Below are 17051 nucleotides of genomic sequence, written 5' to 3'. Positions count from 1 at the left end.
GAGTAGGGATCTATTAATATAGAAATAAAACTATAAAGAGTCTCTAGTATGTTTAAACATTATTATGTTTATCCTCATTACAACATCAATTCAGAGAATGAAATATAATTATCAGTAATTTACACAGAGATTCACAAAAATGATACAGTTATGATGTCCTGAAAACATGACATTCATTTTTAAATTCATATTTTCAAAATCTTGTAAATGAAGCTGAGAGCTTTATATATAATATATTTAGTACACATGTCGCACACATTTATGTAAGAATACTTCTCCAATTGTTCTGATACATTTGGAAATGTTGCTTATTTATTGAATGTAGAAGAATTTGCACGAGAATTGAATCTCTTTTATCTACATACATGCACGTATAGGAACTGAGAAGCTTTTCTGTTCAGTGTACACACATAGTATTTATTACACTTTTGAAATGGAATAATGATTAAATTATAGCGTCTTCACTTTAGAGGGTATTATCTAGCGACAATAAAATTGCGTTACAAGTCAGTATTCATGAGACATTATCAAATTTCAATCGGGGCAATGGAATTGAATTTCCTGTCAAATTCATCACTTATGGCAGACAGACACTTTATGGATAGTTAATTTCACAGCTCAATGACTTTGATTATAGTTTTTCATCTGATTGAATTGCTTCATGTAATGAACAAAATCATTTCTGTTTTATGGAAAACATTCCATTAAATGGCAATGTCGTAAAACGGCTATTTCTCTTGGTTGAAATATTGCATAAGGTGTGATAATTATTCCAGATGATGCTATTGGAAATTTGCTTTTTTTTACAAAATGATACGACATATCAAGTAGAAGCCACACACATTTTTAAAAAAGAAAAGTGATAAAACCATAACGTCTTCATCTTTGATGCCATTTTCTAGAGACTGTAAATATGAGTTACAAGTTAGTATTCATGAGACACTATTTACTTTCAATTGGAGCAATGCAATTGAATTTCCTGTCAAAAGCATCAACTATGGCAGACAGACACTTTATGGATAATTTCACAGCTCAGTGATTTGGATTATGATTTTCATTCGATTGATGATAAACAAATTCATTTTTGTTTTATGGAAAACATTCCATTAAATGGCAATGCCGTAAAACGGCTATTTCTCTTGGCTGGAATATTGCATAAGGTGTGATATTAATTCCAGATGCTGCTGATGGTAAGTGGCTAGACTAAGTCCATTGGTAATTGGTCTTTTTACTAAATTATACGACATCTCTGGTAGATATTGAAGTGAACTAGATTGGTTTGAATATAAACAATAGAAGGTCTTATAGCTCCAACCGTTGCTAAGTAACATACGTATCTTAGCTGATTGGGCCTAAGTGAACTTTTATGCAGTAATAAATCTTATAATTATTTGCTATTATGTATATTTATTTTTGTAATGCCAAAGGCAGATATCTGCCAAATGGAAAATAAACTAGACTTTACTTGACTTGCTATTCCGAACTGATGAATATAAATTGTTTTCATGTCAGTCGGAAGCTCTGCACAACAGAATTGCTTTACTTATATGGATATCCTTCATCATTGATTAAAGCATGAGGGTTAAATGGTATTAATTTTGCCATTTAATTAATAAGGTATGTAAAATTGATTGTCTCATTAAAGAGAAGTAATCTTTCTTAATAACAAACAATCATTTACCTAAGTGTTTTCAATACAGATATGAAAATTCAATGGTTTGGTCCTTCCCCAGCAAACATACCTATATCGGGCCGATATCGGCTATATGATGGAATATCTGTGTCGGCTACCATATATCGGACCGATGTCTATCCGATATTGACATAATTCACTGATATAGGTCCGACATTGGTCCGATTTATATTCGTTTGACGTGATTTAAGTTTTATCATGGTAACGTTTTTAAGCATACAGGACCATGAAACCGGGAAAAAATTTCCGAATTTTAACGCGTTTAACCATTGAACGGATATTTATCGTAATTTGCACAATGGTAAATAGTTACCTACGCACCGTACATTCGGGCACGCTTACATTTGGCGGAAAACTCAACAAGGGACAAAAGTTCGAATATTTACAATCGCTGGGTAATTTAGCATTTTCTAATACCTTTTTGATAAAATATCATTAACATAATTGATATACTGGTTGAGTGCTATTGAAATTTTGAAAAATAAATAAAAAATATATGGACAAGATGGCTTTGATTTTATAGTCATACAATTTCGCGATCACGTTAAATTGGGTTGGTAATAATTTCTTTTAAACCTATAGGACCTTAGCAACTTGTTGACATAAATAAGAAATAATTTGTTCTTAAGTTTAAGCAAGACTTTGCCATTAATTGATTTATAGGTATACTCTTAAATGATTTTAAACAATAATTGGTCTTTAATTGATAAAAGATGTGCTTTTTTTAATGTCTGAATGGTTGTATTGTGTTATTTCCTTCCACTTGAAGAACTTGGGAGACGTAAGATGTCAGTATTAAATGAAATTATTGGTTCATTCTGTGTATAATGTTTTTATTTGGTAAAATATTGTCGGTTAGGGTTTAAAAAGATCATGGCATTTCTTTTGATGTTCTTGTTTAGAAATCAAACTTCTAAATTAATAGCAGTTTGTCCATGTCTCTTCATTTAAGGATGTTCACTTGGTCTGGACACTGCAGGATGATTTAATTAAAAAGAATATTCTTTTTGTTTTTTTTACTTCAGTAATTATATTGAAAGTTATGTTTCTCATTAAATAATATTTTTGTATTTTAGCACGAGATATCCGCATTTTTACCCTATTAGAAAAAATGTCTCGACAACAGACACAAATATTGGACACTGTTCATCAGGTATTTGGTGTTGTGTCAAAGTTGGAAAGTCAAGATGGTGGTGGACCAACTGAATTGCCTGATGATATTCATTTACCAGTTACAAGCATTGAAGAACTGGAGTTGGTTGAGACAGGTTTACAAGAACCTGGTTGTTTCAATGGCTTGGTAAATTTATTTTCATTAGTTAGAAAGATGTTAATTTTATCTTTGCATGAAATGAATTTATTAGTGTTTTTGCTAAACTTTTTTTACGTCACTAAAATTTTGCACACTAGTTTTCTGTCCGTCATACTGTTCTTAAAAGTTTTTGGCCTGTCATTAGTGTGCTTTTGTTTGTAACACAAAAGACATTATATTATTACTCTAGTGTAATATGTAGACATTATATTATAATTTATAACTAGTGTAATATAGTATTTCTTAAATAGAGAATATCTGTTTGTTTTGCATGTAAGATTGAAAAATATTTCACTGAGCGAACACCAGATGCAATATTAATTTCATGACTTGCATTGCAACGAATGAAAATGAAATACCTGGTGTTCACGATTGAAATATATTTCAATCTTATATGTAAAACAAATAAATTTTCTTTTTATTTCATGCTTTTTTCGTGATATTAAATATTTTGTACTGATTTGCTGCCTGACGTCGCGCATTCTCCTTTATGAAGTCATAACATCATGATGTCATATCATCAATTTTGAAATATAATCCTGTTAAATCCTCCAATTTTGTTACACTTTAACATGATAAATGATGACATCGACTTTCTTTTCTTAAAGAAAGAACATTTACGTATGACGGCATTTTATTGGGCCTGTTATTCCATTTAGTTATATTCTTTTCATCTGCATTCAGATATAGTCCGGCTACAGTGAAAATGATATATTATAAATTTCAGTAGTGGTTTATCAAAATATTATCTATTACAGTGAAACACTGGAAAAGCATGAAATAAATGGCCTTATTACACTCCTGTGAATTATGTGTCAAATGGTTTTTGAAACGTTAGAAATGTGTTTAGAACAAAAATCATATATTTCAGGTCACATACCTGACACCGCAAGGAGGTATCACAAGAAGCGATATGTCAAAAAGAGTCATGAAACACTGCATGTCAAATCAGTTGGCACTTCAGTTCAACTGGTTTGGCAAGAAAGGGAAGAGAGCGTTTGGGAAACTGAAGCTGGCCAAGGCAGTGCAAAGTAATTATTTTATTTTCATTAAAAATTTTATGGATAACCAAACACATAATTGTTACAGACAGTAAGAAACCTGCATATTTGACTTAGATATTTGATTAAAAAGAAGAAAATATATCACTATGTTCTCACCTCTGCATAGAAAAGGATATTTCATAAAAAATAATATATCCCAAACTGTGATTTTAATGCTTAATTAAATGTTTGGAGTTCAAATGCGAGGAATTATATCAGGAGGAAGTAGCCTGATTGATATACATGTAATGATTGTATTCGAATATCATAGTGATTTTATAATGCAGTGAAATCACTTTTTTGGATATATTATTTCGATTCTAACAACAACAGATAAATACTGCCGTACCTAGTATTAAGGTACACTGCGTCTGATTTGTTTCCATACTCATTTTCAGCGCCTCACATTTTTAAATGCTAATGTCACATATCTGTAAATGGTTTCGTCACATGTTTAAATACAGTGATTTTATTGCATAATATAAATAACTCACTTCAGGTCCTTCTGTGTTTAATAGAGGAAAATGCGGGATGTGTAAGAATATTTTATCATGTCATTACATTGATTTCTGTTGATAAAGTGCATGCCTGATAAACCTAGCTTTATCAGTCACCCCAAGCTTTATCAGACACCTCATCAAAAATATGCAAAATTTGCGAAATGAAATAAAAAGAATGGAATATATTTTCCTGCTACTGGGTTGGAAATATTTAACTGATAAACTTTGAATCAAATAGAAATTTTGAATATGAACGCGTCACTTACAATTAACTAAAACATTCGGGACTATTTCTTTTTGATTTGGCATTTCACATATTATTGCGCGCCGTCTGAACACGAGAGATTCTGGATAGGGTTTTGCTTTAATTAAAATAAAAAAATTCAAACAACAATTGAAATTGAAAACATGATAAATAGAATACCAAACAAGTGTCTAATATTATAAAATTTATCAGGCTCGGCACGAAAAAAAAAGGAGAGCTCGGCACAGCCTCGCCCTTCTTTTTTTTCTTAGCCTTGCCTGATAAATTTTATAATATCAGACACTAGCATGGTATTCTCTATATATAAATTTTGGATAAAGTTAATAATTTTTATGATGTATACCTTTACTTGATGTGTTAATTGATAAAAGCATAATATTCAGTTTAGAACACTTGAATGTATGGAGAAGTTAATATTTTAATTAAGTATATCACAAAAATTTAAGGAGTATATATAGTCTACCACTACATGTGTCTATAAAGTTCTGCCAGAACAAATAAGTAGGTAGATCTTATTTTCTTTTTTAATTATACTTACAGAAGCAGTCATGAAATGTAAAAAATGTACAGCAGCTGATTGTAGAGAATGGTTTCGAAGTGCATGTGACAGAGACGGGGGCCATAAAAGAAGACAAAAAACCAATGAAGGTGTCCAAGAAACACCCACTGAATAGAACTTTTTAATATATTTATAGCGATATTGAAAGAAAAAAGATGGCTCTTTTAAATTGGAAGTAATGTAAAGGACTTGTATCATTCTAGCCTAATAGTTCAAGAACATATAGCCTAAGAAGAATAAATCATACCTAAATAGTGATATAGTTAAACTAAACATTATTGAGATATATTTAAGAAACAATATCAGTTTCTGTGTTGTTCATCGGCTATTTAAAATCAGTTTAAGCTTGTGTGTCAGGCAGGATTATATATATTGTGTTTACATCGTTGCTGGATTAATGATTCTTCAGCCCCTGACCATATATTCCGTTTAAAAGTGACGCCATTCTGGCACTTGTATGAACAAGCTGCATTCTTGGAATGACGTTTTTATGGTGCTTACGAGTTCGCGTCAATTTGTCTTATAAAACTTATATCAATCTGTTGGGTCGGTGAATGTGAGATGTTACTTTAGCATCATATGAAAAGAAGAAAAAAAAGTGAACTGAAAACATCAGAAAAAGTGCGTTATTATTTTTGCCGTAAAAAGAATTTGAAAACTATTTTATTGAGGGAGAACAAAAAACAGCGGCATATTTGTGTAGTCCATAATCAGTGCTTATGGGAAGTTTATGCCGTTAAAATCCTTCTTTGTTATAGAAACAAAATCTCAAGGAGTGTTAGATTTACATAAGATGTACATATTGTTATTGTTTTTACTCATTCAGAGAATTTCAGTATTTCAATCGCACATATCAAATATTGAGATTATGGTCATATCTTCATGATAATCAAATAATTTTTACAATTATAATACTAAATCCTGCGATTTGTGAAACTATAATTCAATTATTGTTTTTGATTCGTTATTATAGGTTGTTTTTTTGTTTTATGCTTTGTAAAAATATTATAAATCCATTTTATTACCATGCCTTGCCAAATGTATAGTCAAGTCTAGTCTTTATTTTTTGCATTGTTTTTTACATTGTTTTATTCTTACATTTATTTTCTTTAATAATTCTGCATAATTGCTGATATTTTTTTTCTATTATTGCATAATAGCTGAAGTATAAAGAAAAAAAACACCCATACAAATGCAATGTTGTAGATTCATTCTCAGTTTTTAAATGGAATTGAAATCATAGCTTTTGAACATATTAAGTTTTATTATTGGCATTTTTAATTTGTTTGTTTATAATGTTTTACCAAGGAAGCAGAACTAAATTGAATTATTACTAGTCTTTTATATCTTTTTTTAGTCAGGTATGTTTTTATTTAAAGTGAAGATGTATATTTGTTTAGAAATGGAAGCATGAGAAAAGAATTAACAGTGATGTTTGTACAATATATATATATTATTTATCAACAGAAATAACAATTGAAGATGGCCATAAGGAGTTGTTTACCAATTAATGCAATCTAATGTAAAAGTCAAAAAAATATTATTTAATGTGGGAATCAAAATATTAGTTATAGTATGATAAAATGATATAATGTCATCAGTGGGGAACTTTCTCAAGAGTGAATCTATTATATTCTTTAAAATTTTGATTTCTTAAATTTTATGTCTTCATTATAAAGATTCAGTAACCATGACAATTCATTTTCTTATTTACTTTCAATAATTATATATTAACAAAATTAATATAAGTGTTATTCTATTACCAGTATATTGTCTGTGATTTTTAAAGGAAATTTTTGATTTCATTTATGAAATGGACTTAAATGTCTATTTAATAGATTAATGATACAATTAGACTTCCTTAAACACTAAAAAAACTATTACAACATTAAATAACATAGATTGAAGACTAATATTGTTTTTTTTTTAAAAATGGATTGTTTGCTGTTATGTTATTGGGTTTTATTTGCAGTCTGCGATAAACAATTTAATTTTGATAAAGCAACAAATACTAGTTTACAGTACCATTGTCCTTTAAAAATACAACTATATTTTTAGCTCGACTATTCGATAAGAATAAGTAGAGCTATTGTAGTCACCCGAGCGTCGGCGTCCGCGTCGGCGTAACCACTTATGTTAAAGTTTTTTGTAATAGTTCAAATATTTTCAAAGTCCATTGACATATGGCTTTGAAACTTTGCACACTTGTTCACCATCATGACCCCAACCTGTAGACAGGAGGAGGTAACTCTATCAAGCATTTTGACAGAATTATGCCCCTTTTTCAACTTAGAATTTATGTTAAAGTTTTTGTAATACCTCAAATATTTTCAAAGTCCATTGACATATGGCTTTGAAACTTTGCACACTTGTTCACCATCATGACCCCCACCTGTCGACAGGAGGAGGTAACGGTATCAAACATTTTGACAGAATTATGCCCCTTTTTCGACTTAGAATTTACATTAAAGTTTTTGTAATAGTTCAAATATTTTCAAAGTCCATTGACATATGGCTTTGAAACTTTGCACACTTGTTCACGATCATGACACCAACCTGTAGACAGGAGGAGGTAACTCTATCAAGCATTTTGACAGAATTATGCCCCTTTTTCGACTTAGAATTTACGTTAAATTTTTTTGTAATACCTCAAATATTTTCAAAGTCCATTGACATATGGCTTTGAAACTTTGCATACTTGTTCACCATCATGACACCAACCTGTAAACAGGAGTAGGTAACTCTATCAAGCATTATTTTTTACTATCAAGCACTAGAATAGTCGAGCGTTGCTGTCCTACCGACAGCTCTTGTTTCCAATCTTTGTTAAATTCTCTTTTAACTGTGATGTTAACTGCTGTACACAATTAACATACATTTGTTAAAAAAATATTGATTCTATGATATACATGTATATTTGCCAAATGAAAATAAAAAGCTTATATTTAAGCTCAATTGTGTTTTTTTGTTAATTGGAATGAAAAAATCAAAGTAAAATGTTTTATTAGAAGAAAGATTAAAGGTTAATTTATGTCGGTAAGACACCGGCTTCAAATCGATCTAACGATATACAGCCGATATCGGCCCGACTTGTAGCCGGGTTGCACATCCGACATCTGTCCGATATAAGAAATCGATATCGGGCCGACATAACAACTGATATCGGGCCGATATTGGACCGATATAAAATGTTTGCTGGGTCGGAATCATTGAATCTATCACTTTTAAGTGTTGAAAATTGAGTACCGCTAAAGCCGGTGATCAGGGGCGGGCGGCATGTTGCACTTTTTCATTATCTCTCATGTACAGATCCAATTGCAAAATTATTAACAACGGTAAGATGACTTACGCTAACCTTGGGTGTTACAATACTTTAAGCAACACCCGGGATCAAACCACCTTGCCTGCTGGAGCTAAGAGATACATATACTCCATTTATTCGAACCCATTAAGTCCCCTCTTACGACTACGCAGAAATAAACGGTGGCTACACTTATGAAGCCTCAACTTTTAATGGCAAACCCTCAACTACGAGAGAAATTAAAAGAAAGTTAATGCTGACCAAAATCTGAAATATCTGATGAGCTTATAACAATTATTGTATGCAACAGTTATCAATAAGATATATATTTTTATCATGTTATCACTGTTGTTACACCAAACAACGGTTCATTAAACGACTACAGTAAAGAAAAACATACATGCGTCACTGCAACGATTCTAGTATAGCAATAAAATCATTAACATACTTAATGTAAAAATAACGTTGACATATTTTCACTGAACATTTCAAATAGAAATCTTTCAAACATTTATTTTTCCTCTGAGAGACAAATTGTAAATAATGGATCAATTTTCAAAATTAAACCACTTAAATTTTCATTAACACATATAGAAATTATAAAACGATTTGTTCATTAAAAATGTAAACTGACAATAAAATTGTAGTGTTCTTCAGGCATACATAAAGATTGCATCATATCTTAAAAGGGATTATACAAAAAGCTATAATTGAATCACTCTCATTCAATTTAGTTGCCTCCACCAGACTTTGTCCGCTCATCATTTTAAATTCCGTCTGAAACCTGATCAAGAACAAATCCCCTGCACTTAATTTTAATGTCTTATTTTACAGTAGGACGTACGATCGCCTTAAACTATAGCCACACTTTTTTAAAATAACTGTACACTTAAATTACTTGTCCTATTTTTCAGTGTTGCTTTTTATTGTGTTGGTTTTCATTTTATCGTGTTCATAACCTATTCATTAACTATTCAATATAACATGTTGGGAACAGATCAACAAATAGAAAATGGATATTCTTGCAACTACATGTTATCTTCCTCTTCCCCCCCCCCCCCCCCCAAAAAAGAAAGAAACAGTATATATGAAAAATAGTGATGTTTTATACAATTTCTTTCTTATATTTTTCTTTCTTTTTCATTTCCAAACATTTTTTTTATATTTCTTGACGTAAAGCATGAATACATAATTATCCGATCATACGGAGACAAGATATCTACAATATTATTTCATTTTAACACTCAAATCTTTGCTTTCCATAGTTTTATTTAAGCGGAAACATCGTGCACGCGCGTTTTTATTCGGTTTCGTTTAGGTTTTATCGTATAAGTTTAACTTCCGGTATTGAATCGGTGAAAATCGACAATTTCCGTCAATGATGTACATTGTCGATCTCACCCGTGCAATATCGTGAACACTGGTCACTCGTTCTTTGTTGTACTTATCCAATTGTTGTGTTTGTTATGTATGATTCTATGTGAGAGAGATATCCATTGGTTCTTTTAAATATTTTTTACTTCTGCGCACTGTTTGCTTTTCCTGTCCCGCTCACTCTTTACAGTCATCTCTTACGAGTCAGACATAGTAAAACTAAAGTTAATTCATTTAACATTAAATCTACATTTACTTTACTTATTTCAATTTATATTGAAATAGTTTAATTTATATAAGTAAATATAAATTACAGACGCTGTGGTAAGAATAGTATTAATATTAAGATATTGATTGTATATCTTATTTATGTATTTTTGTATTTTCTTATTCCGCGTCGATTGTGTATATATTGTTATTTCAATGTATTTTGTTTTTATATGTATTGTACTTGTAAGATGTATAATTATTAATCTATTATATTTTTAGACCATTTTTATTGGATTCTAATAAATACATCGAACCTACGCCCAGAGTTGTTTCTGTACTATCCAGTGTAGAAATATTTGACCCTGTGACAATAATATAAAAAAATTGTAAGCACGCGTGTTTAAAATGTTTTGCTATTAAAACTTTCGAAAAAATACTGTCATTTTCATTCAAACTACACAAATTATATTCTTTTCGATATAAAATTTGATTTCATTTGACAATGTCTATTGATCAAAGCTGCGTTATCAGTAATGTTTCTGCTGATATTGACAATCAGTATTTCCGTCCAATAAAATACATTAAGTGTGCTACAGATTGGTTGTGACATGCTATCTGAGTGTTTGTTACACTGACTTAACTAAATCAAGCTCTATCTGACGATATAATATCTAATCCACGTCACAACAAAACTAACATAGTGGGTTTGCGACCAGCATGGATCCAGACCAGCCTGCGCATCCGCGCAGTCTGATCAGGATCCATGCTGTTCACTTACCAACTCTATTACAAGAGGAGAAACTGACAGCGAACAGCATGGAGCCTGATCAGACTGCGCGAATGCGCAGGCTGGTCTGGATCCATGCTGGTCGCAAACGCACTATGTTGGTTTTGTTGTGACGCGGCTCACATATATTTTACACAAATTTAAAACCAGTAGTATTATGTTGTTTTCATATAAGCTTTAGCTTATGGGCATTTATTGAATTATTTGTAATATATTTATTTAAAAAAAAACAACCAAAACAAAATAATAGTAATTGTATTGGTTTTGAAATATATTACAATATACATCTGCCAAACATTTATAAAAATGTCAAGACATCTTTTTTTTCAAATTAAAATTAAATTAAATTCATTAAAGTATTTCCTTCAAATGATATTCTTTTTTAAGCACATGTTCAAATTCTGGTTACTTAGGTTGAGTACAGACAAGTGAAAAATAAAACATATTAAATTCATTAAATCATTTTGAAAAACAACCACAATCATGTAATAAAAATCAGTTGTATACAATAAAAAACTTGAATTATTTGAATGCAATATTGTATACAATATTTAATAATTGCATAATCTCTCTACGATTTTAGAAAAATAAGTTGGTTTAAAAAGTACTTCAGTACATCAGTTGTTTTGTAGATGAATACAAGTCTTAGAAAAATTGGGTTGGCAAGATTATACCTTTTAAGCTGTATATGTCTTTTTATACCTAAAACGGTCTCCTGACATTAAATAGATTTAATACAAAGTACCACATATCGCGAGGCTTTTATGCGGACGTTTAATTAGGTAGTTCAATTTGCAAAAATGTTCTTAAGAGAAAACAAGTTGAACTCAGTAAAATACGAGATAAATTCTTAGAAATAGGGAGTAACATGTCTTTTGATATAATTTCTTATCAGGTGAGGCATATATGGGTTGGAATGTGCGAACCTTGCTGAGCCTGATATATTTGATATAAAAAACAATCTAATCATTTCACCGTGTAGCTTAAAAGCAGTCAAAATTAAGACATTAAACAATGTTATCGGACAGATTCATGATAATCATTTATGGAGTGAGCATACAGTGCTAACAAAAATTAGAAAGCAACATCGTTGCAAGGTCGTTGGTTTCAAACCACTTGCCCCTCACCGCTGTGGGTTCGAATCCGGACAGTGACTTTGGATTCTTTCAAGTGAGGAAGCTATCCAGTTAGCTTAAGGAATGTCGGTTGTTCTACAGAGGTGACCGCTCGTGTCTGAAATAAATGCACAAAAGAAGGTCGACTGAGGTCTTCCTCCACAAAATAAAGCTGGAAACACGCCATATGACCTACACTGTGTTGGAGCGACGTAAAATCCAATCAAAAAGTTATGATGGCTTACAGAACGTAAATTGATTTCTACACAAAATGTTCAAAAATTTTAATAGTGGGTTAAACCCAGGGATCGCGAATATGATAAAAATACGACTTTGAATCCTCATATCACACGTTTATAAGTTATACCGTGACTGCACTTATGTTAGTGACAATACCGCTTCATTACATGTATATATAAAATGCGTTGGCGAAGATTAAAATATCGATTCCAATGCTTTAGGGCATATTTCACTATTGTATTAAACAGAATTCCTTCCCAAAATTCAATTTATACGTGTCTGTTTCAGACAAAATGATTACATTTTTATATGAGAAGCATGTTTAGCTGAGATAGATGTGATCTGAAATGTATATGATATATGTGGGAAAAAATGTGTCCATATTCTCATAACTGGGAACATACTTACGCCTCCGGTACATATGCAACATTTGTACAATCCATATGCAACATGTGTACAGTCCATATGCAATATTTGTACAGTCCATATGCAATATTTGTACAGTACATATGCAACATTTGTGCGGAATATATGCAACATTTGTACAGAACATATGCAACATTTGTACAGTTCATGTACAGTCAACATTCTACGTTTGCACAGTACATATGCAACGTTAACACACTCCATATGCAACATGTGTACAGTCCAAATGCAACATTTGTACAGTCCTTATTCAACATTTGTACAGTCCATATGCAACATTTGTACAGTCCATATGCAACATTTGTACAGTCCATATGCAACATTTGTACAGTCCAAATGCAACATTTGTACAGTACATATGCAACATTTGTACAGTCCATATGCAATATTTGTACAGTCCATATGCAACATTTGTACAGTACATATGCAACATTTGTACAGTCCATATGCAATATTTGTACAGTCCATATGCAACATTTGTACAGTCCTTATTCAACATTTGTACAGTACATATGCAACATTTGTACAGTCCATATGCAATATTTGTACAGTCCATATGCAACATTTGTACAGTACATTTCAACATTTGTAGAATCCATATGCAGCAATTGTAGAGTCCATATGCAACATTTGTACAGTACATATGCAACATTTGTACAATCCATATGCAACATTTGAACATTCCATTTGCAACATTTGTACAGTCCATATGCAACATTTGTACAGTCCACATTCTACGTTTGCACAGTCCATATGCAACGTTAACACAGTCCATATGCAACATTTGAACAGTCCATTTGCAACATTTGCACAGTCCACATGCAATATTTGTACAGTCTATATGTAACATAAACAACATTTTGTTATATAAGTAGATTCTATTAAACTGTCATGTTGCATTCGAGAATGCATGAAGGATACCAAATTTGTTTCAGATGAAAGTTGCAACTGAAACCTTAGGGTTTGGAAAAATATGATGCTTTGGTGTGCAAAGAAATATTCTGTTTGAAATGGGAGATCTTATAATGGATTTATTTTTTCACAATTCTTAAACATAAAAGAAATTTTAATTTTTTCTTAGAATGAACAGTTGTTTCTGTTGATATATAATAATCCATTGTTATAATTTACTTGTCTGCGTTGTAGCTTCTCGTAAGAGATTTAGCATGTTTCTGATGTCTGGGAGATTAAGACTTTCAGTGGTATTTCTGCACTAACGTTTGTTATTGCATTAGGTCCCCACTTTTCAAGCTATATTGATATTGCAGGCATTCCGCTAGTCCACCAGACTTTGTATTATTATTATTATTATTATTATTATCATTATTATTATTATTATTAAGACAAATATATAATTTAGGGGTCATACAAAAAGCAATGTGTTGGGTGTTCAATTTCAAATGTGTCCGTTAATACAAATATTTGAAGATGCTTTCGAATTTACAGAAAAATATTCTTCGAAAGATAAAGAACAAAGATTGGCGACTGAAAACGTGTACCTAAATTTGAAAAGAGTTCCATTATTGCAATTTCTTTAATGATTTCACTTCAAAGCTGGAAGGACACACAATTAAACAGCCAAATACGCAAGTAATTTAAGATTCTTTTCTAAAATAGCATCTGAGGCAGCCTTATTATTTGTTACACAAAAGGACACAGCTGTAATAGTATAATTTGGTACAGACATTTTAGTCCATTCTGTAAACATTGCACGGAGAAAATAGCATCCTAATTGATTGTTATTGACATTAGCTGTAAATTCCGCGTCCTCTTAAAGATTTTTTAAAGACGTTTTAATTGGCAAGTAACTTGTTGTTTTGTAGATTTGGAAAATATACTGAAATATTCTTTCATTTGTAAATTTTATAACTAGAGTGTTGAAGCAGATCGATCGATATTTATATATAAATGTGATTTAAATAATGCAAGACTGGTTTAATAACGTCTCACTCTATCGTGTACAAAAAAATTTCGTAAGTTGTTTTTATTTTATTTCAAATACAAATAGAGTGTTCCACTTTGATCCATTCTTTGTGGCAGGATAATTAAGAGTGAAAATAATTAAGGATTTAATAAGAAATAAGAATTGTGCCTTTTAATTTGCTAATCAGTCGATAAAGGGACTCCACTGAGGTTTAAAAGCCTAAAACATAACATTTGAATTTTTTTACATAAATGAGCTGGGGCACTGTAACCATATGCAAAGATAGTTAAGAAATATACTTTGAAATAAATTGAAAATCGTATTTTTATGTTTTTCTCAGCCAGATTTGAGAGAAAAGCGTTGTAACGCTTTTCATTTTGGGTCATTTTTTTACAATTTCCGTAAACATTGAACACTTGCAGATAACCTATACGCGTCATCGAGGCATCTTTTGACGTAAATTGTTGCTCTTATGACTATAAAGTGTGCTTGATTTTACAGTTGCCATTAAAGTTTTATATATTTGTTTTAGTATCAGTACGTATATGATACTAATATAAGATAAGCTTGACTTACTTTCTTTCAGTACTAGGCTTATTTAATATGATACAAAAGCAACGCGTGAATACTGTTCTTATATTGATAAGGAAAACCAACAGAGATAACATTCCTTATTTTCCACCATAATGCACACTGATAAGAAATTATTATAACTTGTAATAACAATTTGCGGAATGATAATTGAATGTGAATACTTGGGGAAATATCAAATTTGTATAATATAATAGGACGTATGCGAGAGTCATACAAATTGTTTACATAGATAAAATGTACACAGATCGTATATTTTACGTGTATAAAGCTATATATCTGCTGCTAAAATAATTGTTTGAATTTGAAAAGGAATACACCATTGCTAAACGGATAAAACCCTACTAAAAAGAGCAAAAATAATATTTTGTACCGGAACATTTTGTTTACGTACATTATCCATGTGTATTAAATAACAATGACATTCAATGTTACAACTTTTTCGGGAATCAACCATATAATAATATACTTTTACTGTTGATAAATTTTATAAAAAATATTTCATTAGATATAGATCTATATCTTTTAAAGCATTTACTTGGCTATAAAACCTTCATGTTTCGCTGTACAAAAATAGAAATGTGATTTTCACTTGGCCTGTAAATAGCTTTTTTAATAGTAAATGTTTGTAATTTATAACAACTGACTTGGAATAAAGAGTATCGCATATTGTAGTATGTGTGGTTAGCTAGCAACAGCCTAATGCATGGAGGGCCCTCTGAGGTCTACCTCCACCAGGAAAGCTGGAAAATCACCATGGCTTCTAATGTGTTGGTGCGACGTAAACCATCTACATGTCATTCTAATCACGGACTTTAAAGTTTAATGCATACTCAAACTAGATTATTCCGGACAAACACATTTGTTACACATTCTTCCTCGTATGAATGCGATCCAATTTTGCACAAAAAAAAATATGTTTCAATGCGTTTTGTTACGAATATGTGATTTTCATAACAATGAGACTGTCAAATTCTGATAGGATTATCAGTATATTGTTACACATGGAATATTTAAAAGAATAATTTCTTTCATCATCGGAACATGCAGGATTCCATCACAAACTGTTTAAAGTAAATTACAAATCTGTCAACGGCACAGTAATAGCAAGTTTTCTCATTTCCTTATTTCGTAGTTCATTGACTCTATCACAACCACCATATCGAGTTATTGGTGGAATAATCATTTGACGGCAATGTCTTCAACAACTGTTGCTACAGAAAAAAATAGTTTAATATACCTTGTGACAGTTTTTCATATAACTGGAAAAATGCCCAGAATAATGAAGAAAAACAACAGATATTACGATGAAAAGGAATTTTCCCAAAATTACCAACTCATTTTGAAACTTAGTATCAAAATATAGCACTGTTTCTTTATTTTGTTTTTTGTTATGTTGTTTTTTTTGTTGTTTTTGTTGTTTTTTTTGGGGGGGGGGGGGGGGGGTTCCTAATGACGACTATCCAACTTTACTGGTGAAGGAAGATCTCAAGTGCCCTTCCGTGTATTATTTAAGGCACGAGCGTGCATCCGAGTAGAACCACCGACGGTCCGTAAGCTTGCTGGATGGCTTCCTCGCATAAAAAAAAATCAAAGTCCATGGCAGGATTCGAACCCACAGAGGTAAGTGGCAAATGGTTTGAAACCCACTCGGCAACGAACACCCTAATAGTAATATTTGACCGCCTTGATTTCAATCTTTGTGGTAAAA

The 17051-nt window shown here is 31.3% G+C and overlaps 1 protein-coding gene across 1 annotated transcript; it reads left to right on the top strand.

The window, feature by feature from the left end:
• The first annotated feature begins 1733 nt into the window (after window positions 1-1733).
• On the top strand, window positions 1734-6070 carry LOC132742112 (uncharacterized). Its single transcript, XM_060730433.1, has 4 exons — window positions 1734-2088; window positions 2770-2993; window positions 3877-4036; window positions 5354-6070. The coding sequence occupies exons 1-4, from the start codon at window positions 1920-1922 to the stop codon at window positions 5485-5487; spliced, it is 687 nt and encodes a 228-aa protein (XP_060586416.1). The 5' UTR covers window positions 1734-1919; the 3' UTR covers window positions 5488-6070.
• The last annotated feature ends 10981 nt before the right edge of the window (window positions 6071-17051 follow it).

The sequence above is a fragment of the Ruditapes philippinarum genome, unplaced genomic scaffold, assembly GCF_026571515.1.
Source record: "Ruditapes philippinarum isolate M1 unplaced genomic scaffold, ASM2657151v2 ctg4092_1_1_1_1, whole genome shotgun sequence".
Taxonomy (NCBI): Eukaryota; Metazoa; Mollusca; class Bivalvia; order Venerida; family Veneridae; genus Ruditapes; species Ruditapes philippinarum.
Note: the sequence above shows the minus strand (reverse complement) of the source record. Positions and strands in the feature narration are given on the sequence as shown.